At 35.4% G+C, this 20,357-nt stretch overlaps 1 protein-coding gene across 1 annotated transcript in view; it reads left to right on the top strand.

Moving 5' to 3' along the window:
• Window positions 1-13,700: 13,700 nt before the first annotated feature.
• The window catches only part of LOC137648270 (chromo domain-containing protein cec-1-like), a 121,231-nt gene continuing 114,574 nt past the window's right edge, over window positions 13,701-20,357 (top strand). The window contains exon 1 of the mRNA XM_068381197.1: window positions 13,701-14,349. Within this exon, the coding sequence (XP_068237298.1) occupies window positions 14,341-14,349 (9 nt within the window). The 5' untranslated portion in view covers window positions 13,701-14,340. The remainder of the gene's footprint in view (window positions 14,350-20,357) is intronic.

Below are 20,357 nucleotides of genomic sequence, written 5' to 3'. Positions count from 1 at the left end.
GATTCTACCTCATTAATCCTCTAATGATTCTACCTCATTAATCTTCTAATGATTCTACCTCATTAATCCTTTAATGATTCTACCTCATTAATCTTCTAATGATTCTACCTCATTAATCCTCTAATGATTCTACCTCATTAATCCTTTAACGATTCTACCTCATTAATCCTTTAATGATTCTACCTCATTAATCCTCTAATGATTCTACCTCATTAATCTTCTAATGATTCTACCTCATTTATCCTCTAATGATTCTACCTCATTAATCTTCTAATGATTCTACCTCATTAATCCTCTAATGATTCTACCTCATTTATCCTCTAATGATTCTACCTCATTAATCCTCTAATGATTCTACCTCATTAATCCTTTAACGATTCTACCTCATTAATCCTTTAATGATTCTACCTCATTAATCCTCTAATGATTCTACCTCATTTATCCTCTAATGATTCTACCTCATTAATCTTCTAATGATTCTACCTCATTAATCCTCTAATGATTCTACCTCATTTATCCTCTAATGATTCTACCTCATTAATCCTTTAATGATTCTACCTCATTAATCCTTTAATGATTCTACCTCATTAATCCTTTAATGATTCTACCTCATTAATCCTTTAATGATTCTACCTCATTAGTCCTCTAATGATTCTACCTCATTAGTCCTCTAATGATTCTACCTCAATAATCCTCTAATGATTCTACCTCATTAGTCCTCTAATGATTCTACCTCATTAATCCTTTAATGATTCTACCTCAATAATCCTCTAATGATTCTACCTCACTAATCCTTTAATGATTCTACCTCACTAATCCTTTAATGATTCTACCTCATTAATCCTCTAATGATTCTACCTCATTAATCTTTTAATGATTTTACCTCATTAATCCTCTAATGATTCTACCTCATTAATCTTTTAATGATTCTACCTCATTAATCCTCTAATGATTCTACCTCATTAATCTTTTAATGATTCTACCTCATTAATCCTTTACTTTACATACTTTTAATTTAAGGGTTATTTCCATGGTCCTACCAACTCGATGAAAATCTTGGGCTCAGCAGGTCCTATGAGGTTAGTTTCTCTTATAAATTTAAAAGTCTTTAGAGGTATTCAGAGATGCGTATAACGTAATCACCGTCAATTGTCAAATAATTATTATTATTATTTGCTATGCTACAACCCTAGTTGGAAAAGCAAGATGCTATAAGCCCAGGGGCTCCAACAGGGAAAATAGCCCTGTGAGGAAAGGAAACAAGGAAAAATAAAATATTATGAACAGTAACAACATTAAAATAAATATTTCCTATATAAACTATAAAAACTTTAACAAAACAACAGGAAGAGAAATTAGATAGAATAGTGTGCCCGAGTGTACCCTCAAGCAAGAGAACTCTAACCCAAGACAGTGGAAGACCATGGTACAGAGGCTATGGCACTATCCAAGACTAGAGAACAATGGTTTGATTTTGGAGTGTCCTTCTCCTAGAAGAGCTGCTTACCATAGCTAAAGAGTCTCATCTACCCTTACAAAGTAACAACTGAACAATTGCAGTGCAGTAGTGAACCCCTTGGGTGAAGAAGAATTGTTGGTAGTGCTGTCAGGTGTATGAGGACGGAGGAGAATCTGTAAAGAATAGGCCAGACTATTCGGTGTATGTGTAGGCAAAGGGAAAGAACCGTAACCAGAGAGAAAGATCCAATGTAGTACTGTCTGGCCAGTCAAAGGACCCTATAACTCTCTAGCGGTAGTATCTCAACTTTATTGAGAACAATAAAGTCCCAACTCCATTAAAGCCTCAATATCATCAGTTTTATGTCCAGTGGAAGCTTTTTATACAATCTTGGGGCCTCACTAGAAATGATAGCACTAACAGTTAAAGAACAGAACGGTAAAATTATTCCATGCAAAATATTCTTCGAGCGCCTAAACAAGTTTAAAAAACATATGTAGGAGCAGAGGGCAAGTTACTTCGTATATCAAACGTAAAGATAATTTAATATGAATTAAGACATTATGGGACCAGAATGACATTTTATTTCAAATAAAAAAATTTTCTCGAGTATAAAGAAAAAGTTGTTTTTGAATACTAAAATGACTATATATGATTGTATGATTTATGTAGGCTGAATATAATGTAACATATAAGAATTTTTTCCATACTACATTTATTTTATGATGTCTTTATTTTGAATTCTTATTTGGGTGACGAGGCTGAATTCATTGGAAGTTGCGTATGTTATTATTATTATTATTATTATTATTATTATTATTACTACTACTAAGCTACAACCCTAGTTGGAAAAGCAAGATGCTATAAGCCCAAGGTGAAACTTCTTTAATAGTTAGGATTCTTGTGAATTAAATGATTAAAAAGGTCCATGCCCAGTGATTTTTTTTTTTTTTTTTTTTTTTCAGAAATTCTGTATACTTGAATATGATATACAGTATATTATTATTGGTTGATCGCAAAGAAACCACTCATTAGTTGTTGAATATTTTGAAGTTTTTATCCTCTAGTTATTTTCAAGTTTTATAGTTTATATATGAAAGATTTATTTTGATATTCTTAATCTTGTAGTTTTTCCTTTTTTCCTTTCCTCACTGGGCTATTTTTCCTGTTGGAGCCCTTGGGCTTATAATATCCTGCTTTTCAAACTAGGGTTGTATTTTAGCAATTAATACTAATAATAATAATAATGATTACAGATGGTTTTGAATTTATTGGAGCCAAGATGTACCTTCTAAGGCTTTCAAATATGTAGCTCCAAGATTATGTAACAAGCTCACAATGACCATTATTATTATTAGTATTATCTGTCTTGGGTTGGAGTTCTCTTGCTTGAGGGTACATTCAGGCACACTATTCTTTATTATTTCTCTTCTTCTTAGTTAAAGTTTTTATAGTTTATATAGGTAATATTTATTTTAATGTTGTTACTCTTAAGATATTTTATTTGTCCTTGTTTCCTTTCCTCACTGGGCTATTTTCCCTGTTGGAACCCCTGGGCTTATAGCATTCTGCTTTGCCAACTGGGGTTGTAGCTTAACAAGTAATAATAATAATAATGATATTATTATTATTATTATTACTACTAGCTAAGCTACAACCCTAGTTAGAAAAGGAAGATGCTATAACCCCATGGGCTCCAACAGGGAATAATATCCCAGTGAGGAGGGGTAATAATGAAGTAAATGAACGATATGAGAAATAATGTACAAATTAGAATGAGATATTTAAAAAAAAAAAAAAACAGTAACAACATTAGAACAGATTTATCATGTGTGCATGTTCAACATACAAACATTTTCTGCAAGTTTGAACTTTAGAAGTTCTACTGATTCAACTTCCCGATTAGTAAGATCATTCCATAACTTGGTCACAGCTGGAATAAAACTGAAGATATTTAGGCTTTCAAGAAGAAACTGAAGACTTGTTTTTTAAATGTTTCGATAATGTAGATTTGGCAATTAACGCGAAATACTGTATACTCTAAATACCCAAGAATGTATATGGCAAATATATCTTTTAGTTCCTGTAGTACACAGGTTTCCATGTGTGGTATTATTATTATTATTATAATTATTATTATTATTAATTGCTAAGCTATAACCCTAGCTGGAAAAGCAGAATGCTATAAGCCCAGAGGCTCCAGCATGGAAAATAGTCTAGTGAGGAAAGGAAACAAGGAAAAATTGAATATTTTAAGAACAGTGACATTAAAATAAATATCTCCAATATAAACTATAAAAACTCCAACAAAAAAAAGAGGAAGAGAAATAAGATAGAATAGTGTACCCTCAAGCAAGAGAACTCTAACCCAAGACAGTGGAAGGCCATGGTACAGGCTATGACACTACCCAAGACTAGAGAACAGTGGTTTGATTTTGGAGTGTCCTCCTCCTAGAAGAGCTTCTTACCATTCTTACCATAGCTTAAGGGTCTCTTCTACCCTTACCAAGAGGAAAGTAGCCACTGAACAATTACAGTGCAGTAGTTAACCCCTCGGGTGAAGAACTGTTTGGTGATATGACCAGGAAAACAACCCATTAAAATGTGTTAAAATTTCTACTAAACGAAGGCATTGTTAAGGGTTAATAATGAAACTTTTTAATGAGGTGAAAGCAAGCGAGATATAGTTATTAATCCATCCTGTGTGTCAGTTACGAAACCATTTGTATGTACTTGGCCATTCAAATGATGACCACATAGCCTGAAGATATTGCGCACTTTTACCCATAGATCATGTTGACCAGCTGACATAAAGAGAGAGTTTTTATAAAGTCAGACTCTCACCTCCAATGAAGTTGGAAGGAGGTTATGTTTTCGCCCCTGTTTGTCTGTTTGTTTGTGAACTACTTCCTGGCCACAATTTTGCTCCTAGAGTAGTGAAACTTTCAGAGTTTAATTGTTATGTTGAGATATGGAAATGATTCCATTTTTGAAAGTCTTAGGTCAAAGGTCAAGGTCAAGATCGACCGAATTAAGCCTAACCTTAACCCCAAGTTCGCACATGAAGTCTTAGGTCAAAGGTCAAGGTCAAGATCGACCGAATTAAGCCTAACCTTAACCCCAAGTTCGCACATGAAGTCTTAGGTCAAAGGTCAAGGTCAAGATCGACCGAATTAAGCCTAACCTTAACCCCAAGTTCGCACATAAAGTCTTAGGTCAAAGGTCAAGTTCAAGATCGACCGAATTAACCCTAACCTTAACCCCAAGTTCGCACATGGTTGTCATACACACTTTAAATACTCCTACGGTCTTAAATTGATTCTGGGAAAGGCAAGCTTGTTTCGAGAAATACGCTGCCGTGGCGGAGGTCTGCACTCAAGTGCTTTTCTAGTTATGTAAGAATATTTGCTCCATAATTTAACACATTTAAATATAAATCATGGTTCAAATTAACGTAACACTAAATGAATTCATATAACTATATAAAGGTTATTGAATAATGAAAAAAAGGGGTATCAGAGGTAGGCCTAGGTTAAAAAACTCGCTCTAAGTTACCTTTGAATTTACGCCTGATAAATTTTTAATGATGAATTTTCCCATATCGACAGATGAGGCTTAAACATCCCGCTTCATTAATAAGGAAATAAAACATGATATCTAAAACTAGTAATGTATAGAAAACACAAAATACATCATGGGTAAAATTCCTTTTGGTTTCGAAATCGCATCTTGGGTTGTGATGTAACCGTGGAACATCGACATCCTGCCTTCGTGGTCTGGCGGTGACCATAGAAAACGGAAGTCGGAAGATGTCAGACCTTAGTATTCTAAATGGCATGGAAGAAAGAAGACAATAATCTCTCTCTCTCTCTCTCTCTCTCTCTCTCTCTCTCTCTCTCTCTCTCTCTCTCTCTCTCTCTCTCTCTCTGAAACTGTAGTAGTCTTTACAGCATGGAAGAAAGAAGACAATTCTCTCTCTTTCTCTCTCTGAAACTGTAGTAGTCTTTACAGCATGGAAGAAAGACATTTCTCTCTCTCTCTCTCTCTCTCTCTCTCTCTCTCTCTCTCTCTCTCTCTCTCTCTCTCTCTCTCTCTCTCTCTTAGGGCTTTGGACCATATACATTTTTACGTGTTTATATGTACTTAATGATTTGCTGCAATAGAATTTTTGAGTTTAGTTCATCGTCATGCCACAATGGTTCGAGATTCTGTAGTTGCTGATACTAGTAGCTTTAACTAACCTAACCTAACCTAAGCAAACGTTTGGGACTAGTTATTATGCATTTCTAAGCCAGAAAATTCTTCCAACCAATATCGTTTGTCATTCTTCTAAGCGCATGCTGTATCGTTTTTGTTTTAAATGTTTTATATATATATATATATATATATATATATATATATATATATATATATATATATATATATATTCATTGGGTGGGGGGTGGAATTTTTGGCTGTGAAAATATGCTAGGTAAAAAAACACGAATTTTTAATTTTCATATTTCATCAAATAATTGGGATTCTGTTCTATGTACAGCTGTTCCTTTTTCCAAGTTTGTCTTGTCCTAAATGCTACAGGCAACGGATATATATTAATTTTCCTACATGTTCATATGGAACCATTACATACAATATATATATATATATATATATATATATATATATATATATATATATATACCTGTATATATATATATATATATATATATATATATATATATATATATATATATATATATATATATTTATATATATATATATACACACAGGTATATACAGGTAAATATATATATATATATATATATATATATATATATATATATATATATATATATATATATATATATATATAAACCAGAAGGGGGTTTTCCATTCCAAATGATAATGTTTTCAGAACTTTATTAAATTATTTTATGTAAATTCTATATAAATAAGTCTTTATAATAATTGAAATGACAATTAGTTATGTTGAATCAGCTTTTCAGCATTTATCATTTTGTATTTATTATTATTATTATTGTTATTATTATTATTATTATTATTATTATTATTATTATTATTAACTACAACTCAAGTTTGAAAAAAACAGTATGTTACAAGCCGAATGACTCCAACGGGAAAAATAGTCCAGTGCGGAAAGGAAATAAAGAAATAAAATAACTAAATATGAGAAGTAATGATTAAAAAGTCAAATATTTTAAGATCAGTAACAACATTAAAATAGATCTGGCACATATGAAACTGACAGTTTCTATTTTACAGTGCTATTAGCATACGGTGAAAGAAAGTACCTTCCTATTGTAAATTAATTAATAGACAAGACCTAGAGGTTCATATAACAATATAAAATAAAAAAAAAAAAACGGAGAAAACACATTACCACCACTTGAATTTTTAGCGGTTACTTTATACGATAGAAAGTCTAATTTTTTTTTTTTTTTTGACGAATTACCCCAAGCAACCCCTCTTGCTAGTGGGGTACACTCGGCCATACTATTCTATCTTATTTATCTTCCTCTTGTTTTGTTGAAGATTTTATAGTTTATATAGGAGATATCTATTTTTATGCTATTCTAAAAACATTTGATTTGTTCTTGTTTCCTTTCCCCACTGGGCTATTTTCCTTTTTTTGGAGCCCTTGGGCTTATAGTTTCTTGCTTTTCCAACTAGGGTTGTAGCTTAGCAAGTAATAATAATAATAATAATAATAATAATAATAATAATGGAAACTAGAGAGTAAACTGGCTGACATACTATTAGTTTTTGAGAAAGTTGTCTACATTGGGCATTCTCTTCGCACCCCCAAGAGAGATTAGTTCACCAAACTTTCAACTGCGCTCCAGAGGCACTAGAAGAGTTGGAAAAAACAGGCCCACATGGCTGAGGAATATGAAGCGTGAAGTGGGAGACGATGAATGGAGAAGTATTGATTTAAAATCTCAATGTAGAGACGACTGGCGAAATCTAACCGAGAGACTTTGCTTCAATAGGCCTAGGAGGAGATGATTTTTACGAACTATCCCAAGGAAGACGCGAAATGTAACCGAGGCCCTTTGCGTCAATAGGCGTAGGAGGTGATGATTATTACGAACTATCCCAAGGAAGACGCGAAATGTAACCGAGGCCCTTTGCGTCAATAGGCGTAGGAGGTGATGATTATTACGAACTATCCCAAGGAAGACGCGAAATGTAACCGAGGCCCTTTGCGTCAATAGGCGTAGGAGGTGATGATTATTACGAACTATCCCAAGGAAGACGCGAAATGTAACCGAGGCCCTTTGCGTCAATAGACGTAGGAGGTGATGATTATTACGAACTATCCCAAGGAAAACGACCATATGTAAAAGGGAAACTAGAAAGTAAACTGGCTAAAATACTACTAGTTTTTTTAGAAAGTATTCTATACTGACCTTTTCGAAAATGGAATACAGAATCTATGAATACTTCCCTACAGGAATGTGGAAGTAGCTCACTTTTTTAAACAGCTGTTTTGCGCGGTGCGTTATGAACCGCAAAAACCACTTTCATGATTCTTTCTAATAGATGCAAAGGTTAGCTTCCCGGTAATGTGTAGCGTATACAAACATATGTTTGTTTTTGCTTGTTCGTTAAGATTGTTTTGCATTTAGGTATAGTTAGTTTTGTGTAATGAACTGTTGATATTTTGTGTATATATATATATATATATATATATATATATATATATATACATACGCACATATGTATACATACATACATACATATATATATATATATATATATATATATATATGTATATATAAATAGATAGATAGATGAAGCAACTCTGTAAAAATTAACATAAGGGAGATGTATAATCTTACCTGCCAGGCAACACTCAGAATGTAGTTAGATAGTTAGGAGATAAAAACTTTTGTAAATGAAAATGTAAAATTAAAATCACTTTTGAATAATGTATCCAGCCCTTTTATAGAAGTTTTACCCACAATTGATCCTAAGACAGATGAAGTAATGATTAAAGTAATGATTAAGCCATCGGAATTCTCAGCTCAACCACTGTAACTACAACATACAAATTAACAGCGGAAATCTGTCCAGAGTTATGGTTCGAATTTCCAGTGCACTGAAGGCTCTCATGGTTAAGGAAACTTACCAACTAATTGTTTGGTAGAAAGTTGCATAAACAATACAAAATGCAACGCTTACATCCTAGTTAAGGATGTCTTAAATGTCGTTGAAGTTTTTTTATTTATTTTTTTTTCTAGGGGAGAGTTATGTGGTTGAAAATCACCTTCGTATGCTGAAGTTTTTGGTTGCATAACTAGTGGTAATTTCAGTCTTTTATATTTTTTATTTGTTTATATATATACAGTATATATATATATATATATATATATATATATATATATATATATATATATGTATGTGTACATGTATGTGTATATATATATGTATGTATATATATGTGTGTATATATGTATATATATACATTCATTATATATATATATATATATACAGTGGAACCTCTACATACGAATTTAATCCGTTCCAGAACCAACTTCGGATGTAGAAATTGATCGGATGTCGAAACGAATTTTCCCATAAGAATACATTGAAATAGGATTAATCCGTGGTTGAGCCCAAAAACCTATGATAACTTCTTAATAAACTACTACACATAATTTTCCCATGAGAATAATGAACACTAAATTAGATAATAGACATGTAAATAAGAAGAATAGACATGTAAATAAGAAGAATTAGCAAAAAATGATAAATAAGAAACGGGTTTTTAGCGTCACTTTACCTTAGAAACTCCAGCGCAGGTGTTGTTAGTCTTGCTACGCAGAGAGGAGACGGACGGGCGGCGAGGAGGTAGAGAGGTTAACTACGATAAACGTACACTACCGTAACTTATTCTAACTTACACTAAGTGAACTTTAACATAACTTAGCTTTTTTTTTTATAATTTATATTTTTTTTTTACATTTTCTTTTTTTCTTTTTGATGATTAATTTTAATCACTTTCACTCTCTACACTTAAAATTGATTGAATTTTTTTCTCTTCACTCTTTGCTGTTTTCTTTGAACCACTTCCTTCCTATTCATCACGAGTTTGCTTCGTAGTTTTTTTAAAGAAGCTATCGATAGAAAGTTGCTTGGTACAGCTTTTCAGAATGTTTCGAAAATAAGTTAGGGAAACATCATCAAACTGCGCAGCTACACGACAAACCTGCAATTTCTTTGGATGGTATTTGTCGATGAAGTCGACCACGTCTTGATATTTTCCTAACACCTCTTTTATTTGCGCGGAACTTATTGCAAGTTCACTCATACGGACGCCACGCTCATGCTTTTCAATAATTCCTTGCTTTACTTCTAAAGAAAGCATTCCCTTATTCCTTTTCTCACCACTACCACTACCACTTGCGAAACTAAGCCTTTTAGGACCCATGATTTTCGTAAAATACCGTAAAAGGATGAATGTAAAAAATCACGATTAAAACACAATTAATAGCAGAACGCACAGGGCACAACCACATAAAGCCAACGAGAACAGAGGACTGACCAGAGCCACGCTAATTGAGGGTCCCTCCGAGGTTGAAGTGCTGCCTTCTATTGGCGGAAATAAAAAACACATCAGGCGCTATGAGCACCGACTACGCATACGAGTATTGTTTACTTCGGGTGTCGAAAAAAAAATTCGGGTGTAGAGTAGGAACGTGTTCGAATTGTACTTCGCGTGTCGAAAAATTCGGATACAACCGGTACGACGAAAATTGCTACTTCGTGTGTCGAAATAAAATTCGGGTGTAGAGTCAAAAATTTGCTCGAATTTTACTTCGGATGTTGGAAAATTCGGATGTAGATACGTTCGTGTGTAGAGGTTCCACTGTATATATATATATATATATATATATATATATATATATGTATATATATATATATATATATATATATATATATATATATATATATATATACATACATATATATATATATATATATATATATATACACACCTTTCTGAATGTGGATACCTTAACGTGGCGAAGGATTTGTGCATCCCCATGATCACCAAAGCTGTACTAGACAGGGCCGCCCGTACTAGTATGGTTTGCTGTGGGCGATTAGTCAAAAAATCTTCCACCATCACGAATCCACAATGGCCAGCGTGGTGATGAAAACTGGCGAAACCCCAGACACGAATAAGGACATATCTGAGGCTTTTTGTTTCCTGCAGTTTACTAGAAACGGTTGTATGTGTTTTTATTTAATCATCATCATCATCACCATCTCCTCCCACGCCTATTGACGCAAAGGGCCTCGGTTAGATTTCGCCAGTCGTCTCTGTCTTGAGCTTTAAATTCAATACTTCTCCATTCATCATATCCCACTTCACGCCTCTTAGTCCTTAGCCATGTAGACTTGGGTCTTCCAACTCCTATAGTCCATTTCTTTTAACGAGGCATATTTGCACCGACTCAAAGCGGTGCCCTTTTAGCTCGGAAAAGTTTCCTGATCGCTGATTGGTTGGACAAGATAATTCTAACCAATCAGCGATCAGGAAACTTTTCCGAGCTAAAAGGGCACCGTTGCGAGTCTGTGCAAATCTGCCTCGCTAAAATAAATGGACTATAGTGACTTGCGGACCCCAGTTAAAAATTTTAGCTATGATACCCACATAACCTGTAAGTATTTGCAAAAGGCTATCAGTGTCGTGATTTGATTATCTGGAAACGTTATAAATGTTGTAGAGTCTGTACAATGAGTTCAAGTAGGGTTGTGGTGGACGCCAGACTGGGTTTCGAACCCTGCTCATACTCGATAGTTTCTTTGGTCGCTGCAACCTCACCATCCATGTGAGCTAAGGATAGGAGTTTTGGGGGAGCTTATAGTTCCATCTGCTGAGTTATCAGCAGCCATTGCCTGGCCCTCCTTGGTCCTAGCTTGGATGGAGAGGGGCTTGGGCGCTGATCATATTTATATATGGCCAGTCTCCCGGGCCTTTTCCTGCTTGATAGGGCAATGTTACTGTCCCTTGCCTCTGCCATTCATGAGCGGCCTTTAAACCTTTTAAGTGGTGTTGTAACCAGTGATTTTAGCCTTCTGTAAACTCTATAAACATTGGGAAGATTATCAGAGATAAGAACTGCCACTGATTTGAAAATTTTAGAATCAACTTAGAAAGTGATCTAATGACGTATACCTAACCTTTTCCCCTTTCATACTTTATTAATTCTTGTCTTTGTCTTGTGTTGCCTTCCTTTCTTTCAGACTAATAATTACGCAATGACTCCATATGGCCAACCTCGGCATTGGCGTAACGGGAACTGTGGGGAGAAATCAGCTGATACAAAGAATAAATATTACGATATTCGTGACGTCATTCGTAATAGTACTCCAAGATGCGTAATTCTGGTGCTGAAATTTTGGAGATAATGCGTATTTCTTATGGGGGCGAATGGGCGATTTGAGAAATTGCGTATGAAAAGCGTATGTCAAGGAGTTGATTATTATGTGAAAGTGTTGATTAGCATGATCAATTTACGAAGGGGTGTAGATTATAATAAAAGAACACAATGGTTGATTATATAAATTACCGATAAAAAGCGATAATGGAACCCAGTGTCTCAAATCCTTATCTGTTGCTTTGTTTTGAGTCTTCAATTGCTGTGTTATCAGCGTGTCATCCTATATGCAGGATTGTGGTGGCCTATTTGAAACGTCCCTGCTTGGGGTCTACCGGACTGGGATTCGAGTTCCGCTGAAAACTCGATAGTTTTACATAGTGTCTACGACCTAGTGAACTAAGAATGGTTTGGGGGCGCCTATAAGTTTACCTGCTGAGTTATAGCAGCCATTGCCTGGCCCTCCCTGGTCCTAGCTTGGGTGGAGAGGGGGCTTGGGCGCTGATCCAGTGTATATTATGGTCAATCTCTAGGGCATTGTTCTGCCAGCTAGGGAAATATCACTGTCACGTGCCTCCTCCATTCATGAACGGCCTTTGAAAAACCCTGGCTCGTATTGTAAGGTTGATTGTGTTGTAATTCTTGGATGTTTGTTCTTGATAAAGTAAATTCACAATGTGTAAATACAGGATGTCTACTGTATTCTCTGGGATTACAATGGAATTACTACAGGTTAAATTTATTCTTTACCTTCGCTAACAAAGTTTGAAGGAGGTTATGTTTTCTCCCTTGTTTGTGTGTGTGTTTGTTTTGGAACCGCTTCCTGGCCATGATTTTAATCGTAGATTAATGAAACTTGCAGAAATTCTGTTGTGTAGAAAGCTGGAAATTATTAAATTTTGGAAGGTCAAGATCAAATGTCAGGCAAAATGTCCAATTCACGTAATCAGCCATAAGTTTGGACTTCAAACTTGTTTCTTATTTGAGTGTATGAAAATCCACGCAAATTAATACATGTTAAGGTCGAGCAATAAGCTGCCTCGGCGGAGGTCTGCGCTCTACTAAGTGCCCCTCTAGGTTAATATATTAGAATATTTTCCATAAACAAGATTTTTTTTCTTTGAATCATGGAAGTTGGTCTATGTCATCAACAACACAAGATAGGTTTGGATTTTGGGGGAAACATAGATAAGTACAATTAATGCTAATACAAACCTATTGCTATGAATTGAAAAAAGTTTAAAGGTCGCTCATGACTGGTAGACAATGGACAGGTCAATGTCCTAGAGACTGACCATACATTTATGGTCAGTGTCTAAGCCCTCTCAAAATCAAGCTAGGACCAGGGAGGGCCAGGCAATGGCTGCTGATGAATGAGTAGACAAATATGCTCCCCCCAAACTTTAGCTCACAAGGATGGTGAGGTTTTAGTCACTACAAAATGACTATCGAGCCTGAGCGGGTCTTGAACTCCTAAACTAACGTTATAAAGGCCCATAAACAACAGGCTGTTTTGAATAAGACTGCTTTTAAAAAAAAAACGTTTCATTTGGTATGTGAATTTATTATTATTTTCTACAACCCTAGTTGGAAAAGCAGGATGCTATAAACCCGAAAAGCAGGATGCCATAAGCCCAAGGGCTAGCTAACTGCCCCCATTCTTCTTTCACCCCTCTATCCTATCAACTAAAAACAAAAAATGTCACATGGCGTAGGACTCCCAAATCAAAACAAACTTTTGCCTGTCAGACGTACGAGCCAATCTTGACCTACGAAAGCGAGAGTATAATACGGCAGCGACGCCGTACGAGTACGAGAGATCATATCAGTTAGTGGCGGAGTGTGGAAGCGACTGGTTCGCGTCTCTGTTCTGTGACTCTAATCACTGAAATTGGTCGTTCCCTTTTCGTTTTAAAAACGTTGATTTGTGGTCTCTGCAAATCAGATTGTAAGGAGAATGGTTTCCATTCAGATTAGTGTTAATCGCTGGAAAGAAATACGTTCTTAAAACTGTTAATTGAAGAAAATTAATTAGATGTTAGTGTTAAAAGCACGTGGTAATTTTATTGGAATAAATAAAGATATCAATGAAATTATATGATAATGTTACTTTTAAATTTGTTTTCCAAACTATGAAAACATATTCTGAAGATTCTAAAGTATTTATAAGTATACCTGCTAACTTAAAAAAGTAGGCATATAGACCAAGGATTTCAACATACTGAATTTAAAACCGAGTAATTTTTATCAACAGCACTAACACTTGAAATTCATCCCAGTTCTATATAAATACTCAACTTCTCTTTAATTCAAATTTTTCAAAGATAACTATTCATAAGAATATATATCTTCAAGATAGATTTTACAAACTGCTGGCCGGTCTAAAGACTATAGGCCCACCGTTGATACGAATGTTATGTATATAAATTAAAAAAATTCTTAGAAGTTCTGAAGACATCTAAAAGCCATCGTTATCATCACACATTCATCATGAGTGAGGTAAGTTGGGGGTAGTTTAGTGATATTCATCTTATCTCACCGTTATAAAATCCTTAGACCCATTGTGTTTTCCAATTCTAAACCTTTCCTCCCGAGGATAACGGTATCTCTCTCTCTCTCTCTCTCTCTCTCTCTCTCTCTCTCTCTCTTGTGGTGTCATAAATCTACCTCCGGCGTCAGTGAAAAGCTTCCTTACTTTTACACTTAAGTTTCATTCAAACACTTCTATGTTGAGGAAGCCGTGGACGTAAAAAAGCCGCTAACTACGGCATTTCTCAACCTTTATTATGATGGGGGAGATTTTTATACTCTCTCCTCTCTCTCTCTCTCTCTCTCTCTCTCTCTCTCTCTCAAACCTGCAAACTATTTCAACTTTTATTATGATGGGAGTATTTATCAACTCTCTCTCTCTCTCTCTCTCTCTCTCTCTCTCTCTCTCTCTCTCTCAAACTTGCGAAGTATATTTCTACTTTTATGTTGGTAGGGGTATTTATCAACTCTCTCTCTCTCTCTCTCTCTCTCTCTCTCTCCACAAACACGTAAGGTAGCTCTCAGTGTTTCCATAAGATTTCTGCTAAAACGAAGATTAATTCATTTGTTAGATTGGGTCAGGCAATGAATTTGACAGGTGATGTTGTAGGAAATGAATTTGACAGGTGGTATTGTAGGAAATTTATTTGACAGGTGATAGTGTAGGAAATTAATTTGACAGGTGGTAGTGTTGAGGAATTCATTTGACAGGTGGTAGTGTTGAGGAATTAATTTGACAGGTGGCAGTGTTGGAAATTTGTTTGACAGGTGGTAGTATAGGAAATTTATTTGACAGGTGGTATTGTTGGGTAATTAATTTGACAGGTGGTATTGTAGGAAATTTATTTGACAGGTGGTATTGTTGGGTAATTAATTTGACAGGTGGTATTGTAGGAAATTTATTTGACAGGTGGTATTGTTGGGTACTTAATTTGACAGGTGGTATTGTAGGAAATTTATTTGACAGGTGATAGTGTTTTGGATAGAATTTGACAGGTGGTATTGTAGAGAATGAATTTGACAGGTGGACGTGTTGGGGATAGAATTTGACAGGTGGTAGTGTAGGAAATTCATTTGACAGGTGGTAGTGTAGGAAATTCATTTGACAGGTGGTAGTGTTGAGGAATTCATTTGACAGGTGGTAGTGTAGGAAATTCATTTGACAGGTGGTAGTGTTGAGGAATTCATTTGACTGGTGGTAGTGTTGAGGAATTCATTTGACAGGTGGTAGTGTTGGAGATAGAATTTGACAGGTGGTAGTGTTGGAAAATTAATTTGACAGGTGGTAGTGTTGGAAAATTAATTTGACAGGTGGTAGTGTTGGGAATTAATTTGACAGGTGGTAGTGTTGGGAATTAATTTGACAGGTGGTAGTGTTGGGGGGATAAAATTTGAAAGGTGGTAGTGTAGGAAATTTGCTTGACAGGTGATAGTGTTGGGAATTAATTTGACAGGTGGTAGTGTATGAAATTAATTTGACAGGTGGTAGTGTTGGGAATTAATTTGACAGGTGGTAGTGTTGGGGAATTTATTTGACAGGTGGTAGTGTTGAGGAATAGAATTTGACAGGTGGTAGTGTTGGGGAATTAATTTGATAGGTGGCAGTGTTGAGGAATCAATTTGACAGGTGGTAGTGTTGGGGATAGAATTTGACTGGTGGTAGTGTTGAGGATAGAATTTGACTAGTGGTAGTGTTGGGGGGTAGAATTTGACAGGTGGTAGTGTAGGAAATTAATTTGACAGGTGGTATTGTAGAGAATTAATTTGACAAGTGGTAGTGTTGGGGAATTGACTTAACAGGTGGCAGTGTTGGGTATAGAATTTGACAGGTGGTATTGTATGAAATTAGTTTGACAGGTGGTATTGTAGAGAATGAATTTGACAGGTGGTAGTGTTGGGAATTGATTTGACAGGTGGTATTATCAAGCAATTAATCTGACCTTTGTTAGTATCAGGCATTCAATTTTATTGGTGGTAGTATTGGGCTATGAATTTGACAGGGATTACTATTTGACAATAAGTTTGACAGGTGTAGTATCTTACTACATATTTGACAGATCACAGTATCGGACCATGACAGTGACAGGTGCCAATATCGGGCAGTGAAATTGACAGGTTGCATGATCTTGCAAATAATTTGACTGGTGACAGTATCGTGCAAGTGACAGGTTCCAGTATCGGGTCTTCCGGTTGCCAGTCACTACGGCCCTCACCCAGTACGGCCCCAGATTATTTTCTAATGAAAATTGGTATTCATTGGAGACCCTGCATTAATATAAAATAAAAGAATATATATATATATATATATATATATATATATTACTTTTTCATTATAAGGTTGAATAGTAAAACATGTTGATAGAAAGAAGAATATATTTCATTAAAAGAAAAATAGCAATACAACCAGAATGTATGGTTCATACAAACTCTACAAATTGTAGTCGCGTTACACAAATAAGGGAATCTGATATACCGTGTACATATATTTAGATTTAAACCTGAAAATATAATAAATAAAACTGCATTTATTTGCAAGGTCCATTTGTACATAACTTAGAACATGCTTTTAAGAGGTGATTGGTGGTGATTTGGTGTCTTCATACCGTTTCCGTAAGGCAAATATTTTGCCTTGCACTGTTCTAAACTGACGGCGCTTGCGACGTGTGTGTTTACCATCCTTGACAAGACGGACCTCTACAGTTACATAAGAAACAAAGAAGGAGAGAGAGAGAGAGAGAGAGAGAGAGAGAGAGAGGGCGAGGTACCACTGTAGTTCTTATATTTAAGTTACCATCTTGGGAGGCCCTAGTGACTAGGGCCCTAGTAACTAGGGCCGAAGTGACTGGGGCCGTAGTGACTGGCAATATCCGGTAATGAATTTGACAGGTGGTATTATTGGGCTATGAATTTGACAGGTGGTATTATTGGGCCATTAATTTGACAGGTGGGTACTTTGATAGCGTACGATTTAATGACAAGAATTTGAAATCAGTTTGTTCCGAATATTATATATTCATGTTTCTATAATTCTTGGCACTTTTAATTCAGAGGACATTTAAACTTTAGTCTGTCAGGTATATGAGAAAAATTGAGATATGTAAGCTAATGTAGATTTCAGACTTATTAATATAAGTATATGGATGTATTTTACCTCCGCCAACGAAGTTTGAAGGTTGTGTGTGTTTGTTTATGAAGAGCTTCCTGGCAACAATTTTAATCGTAATGAAACTTGCAGGGATTAACTTTCATGTAATAAGCTTGAAATGATTAAATTTTGGACTGTCAATGTCAAAGGTCAAGGTCACGGTCAAGCAAAATATCCAGTTCACGTATCGGCCATAGGGTTGGACATCGTTGTCACAGATACTTCAAAGACGATTCATATTTGAGTGTATGAGAATCCACGCCATTCCATACATGTTAAGATTAAAGGTCAAGGTCAAGAAATAAGCTGCAGCAGCGGAGGTCTGCTGTACTGTGTGCCCCTCTAGTCATACAATAAAACTGCGAACTTTAATTTATACTTTCATTTCTATCAATTTTTAGGTACAATTGTTCAAAATTTCTCATGTTCAGCTTTGGAATGCAGCTTGGCGGTATTAAGTCCTTACTTCCGGCGAATCTGTTCGAGTTTAGCCTACTTTCACACATCATTATATACATATTACACTTGGTTTCTCTTCTGTTTTCTAGGGCCTTGAACATTTTGTTTATTTAGTGGTCACGTGTTTCGTAGGAACACCTCGAGGCTATGTCTGGGCGGTAGTTGGTGTTTTCAATGGATTTTATAATAGAGGGAATGTCTGGATAATATATCTTTTTATACTTTATATATATGTTTATGTTATATATATATACATATATATATATATGTATGTATTTATATATTTATTAATATATTTATGTATTACTATTTAGATATGTATATATATATATATATATATATATTTCTACCAGGTCACGCTCAGCTTCCCTATCCCTTAGGTTAGAGGGAGTGAGAATAGTCATACCCCTGGCGAGAGGGATTTGGGTGTGTGTGTGTTGCGTGTCTAAAATATTCACCCCGTTATTATAACGGGTCGCTACACTAGTGCAGCATATTTATAGTGATTTATCAAATCGTGATTGAATAATGATATTTTTGTTTGAAATGTTCATGTGATACAGATCCTATAGTCTCTAGTCTTGGGTAGTGCCATAGCCTCTGTACCGTGGTCTTCCACTGTCTCGTGGGTTAGAGTTCTTTTTCTTAAGGGTACACTCGGGCACACTTTTCTATCTAATTTATCTTCCTCTTGTTTTGTTAAAGTTTTTATAGTTTATATTGGAAATATTTATTTTAATGTTATTACTGTTCTTAAAATATTTTATTTTTCCTTGTTTCATTTCCTCACTGGGCTATTTTCCCTGTTGGGGCTCCTGGGCTTATAGCATTATGCTTTTCCAACTATGGTTGTAGCTTAATAACTAATAATAATAATAATAATAATAATAATATTAACAATAATAATAATAAACTGTTCCTTATTTCCTTTCCTCTCTGGGCTATTTTCCCTGTTGGTGCCTATGGGTTTATAGCATTCTGGTTAGTCAACTAGGGTTGTAGCTTAGCAAGTAATAATAATGATAAACTTTTTCCTTATTTCCTTTCCTCACTGGGCTATTTTCCCTGTTGGTGTCCCTGGGTTTATAGCATTCTGCTTTTCTGACTAGGGTTGTAGCTTAGCAAGTAGTAATAATAATAATAATAATTTGATAAATATGAAAACCACATTGTTTCAAATGGAATCTAAGACAATTAAGTACTCCGCTTATGACGTTTTTTTCCATCTTCTTCCGCTGTTTTCTTCTTCTTCTTCGTTCGAATTAGTCAAACAAAAACAAAGGGGCCACTTTCTCTGGCCTCCCCCTTCCTTCTCTCAGCCCGGCGGGTGTTAGAGGTGTGGTAATTGTGTAATTTCCTGGTGGGTTCCATCTGTCAGTGAACCCACTTGGTTTGTTTACATTCGTGCGCGAAGAAAGTGAGAGAGAGAGAGAGAGAGAGAGAGAGAGAGAGAGAGATTGTTAATTAATTCGGTTGTATTCGATATTAAATTAGTTTATATATATTACTCTAATATTTCCTGACTTGTCTGTATCAGTTTGTTCTCAGTGTACAAAGGAGATATAGTATATACCGTATATACAGTATATATTATATATATATATATATTTGTATATATATATATATGTATATATATATATATATGTGTGTGTGTGTGTGTTATAGAAGGTCTCTCCCTAAACAATGTGTGGGAATCGAAAACTAAATTAACACATTGGCGACTACCACTTTTATACATCAGTTACTGAATCGTTTTAAAAAGATCATGCAATAAAACTTAACAAAATTCTACTGGAGGCTCATCAGCAACGCGTCTTTGTTTTCACAATATTTTGATCCTTGGTTAAACTTATCAATATTTTCTGTAAGAGTCCTAATATCAGTTGTTCGAGTTTATTCATATACTTCTTGAGTAGTTTGCTTGTTCTTGTTTTTCTTTTTCTTTTTTGGATTTTTTTTTCTCCTTTTTTAATGATTAATATTGTGATGGCCGATTGGAAACGGCCCTGCCTGGCGTTCTGTCAGACTGGGATTAGTCTCTCGCTCAAGCTCGATAGTTTCTTTTTAGTGTCTGCAAACCTCACCATCCTTGTGAGCTAAGGATGTTGGGTTTGGGGGAGCATATAGGTCTATCTGCTGAGTCATCAGCAGGCATTGCCTGGCCCACCTAGGTCCTAGCTTGGATGGAGAGGGGGGCTTGGGCGCTGATCATATGTATATGTGGTCAGTCTCTAGGGCATTGTCCTGCTCGATAGGGCAATGTCCTTATCCCTTGCCTGTCTCATTCATGAGCAGCCTTTAAACAATAACCGGTGACACAAAATGATTACCATGATGTTTTTGTTGTTGTTGTGGTTGTTGTGGTGGTTGTGGC

Source organism: Palaemon carinicauda, chromosome 10, assembly GCF_036898095.1.
Source record: "Palaemon carinicauda isolate YSFRI2023 chromosome 10, ASM3689809v2, whole genome shotgun sequence".
NCBI lineage: Eukaryota > Metazoa > Arthropoda > Malacostraca > Decapoda > Palaemonidae > Palaemon > Palaemon carinicauda.
This window is presented reverse-complemented; position numbering and strand designations above follow the sequence as displayed.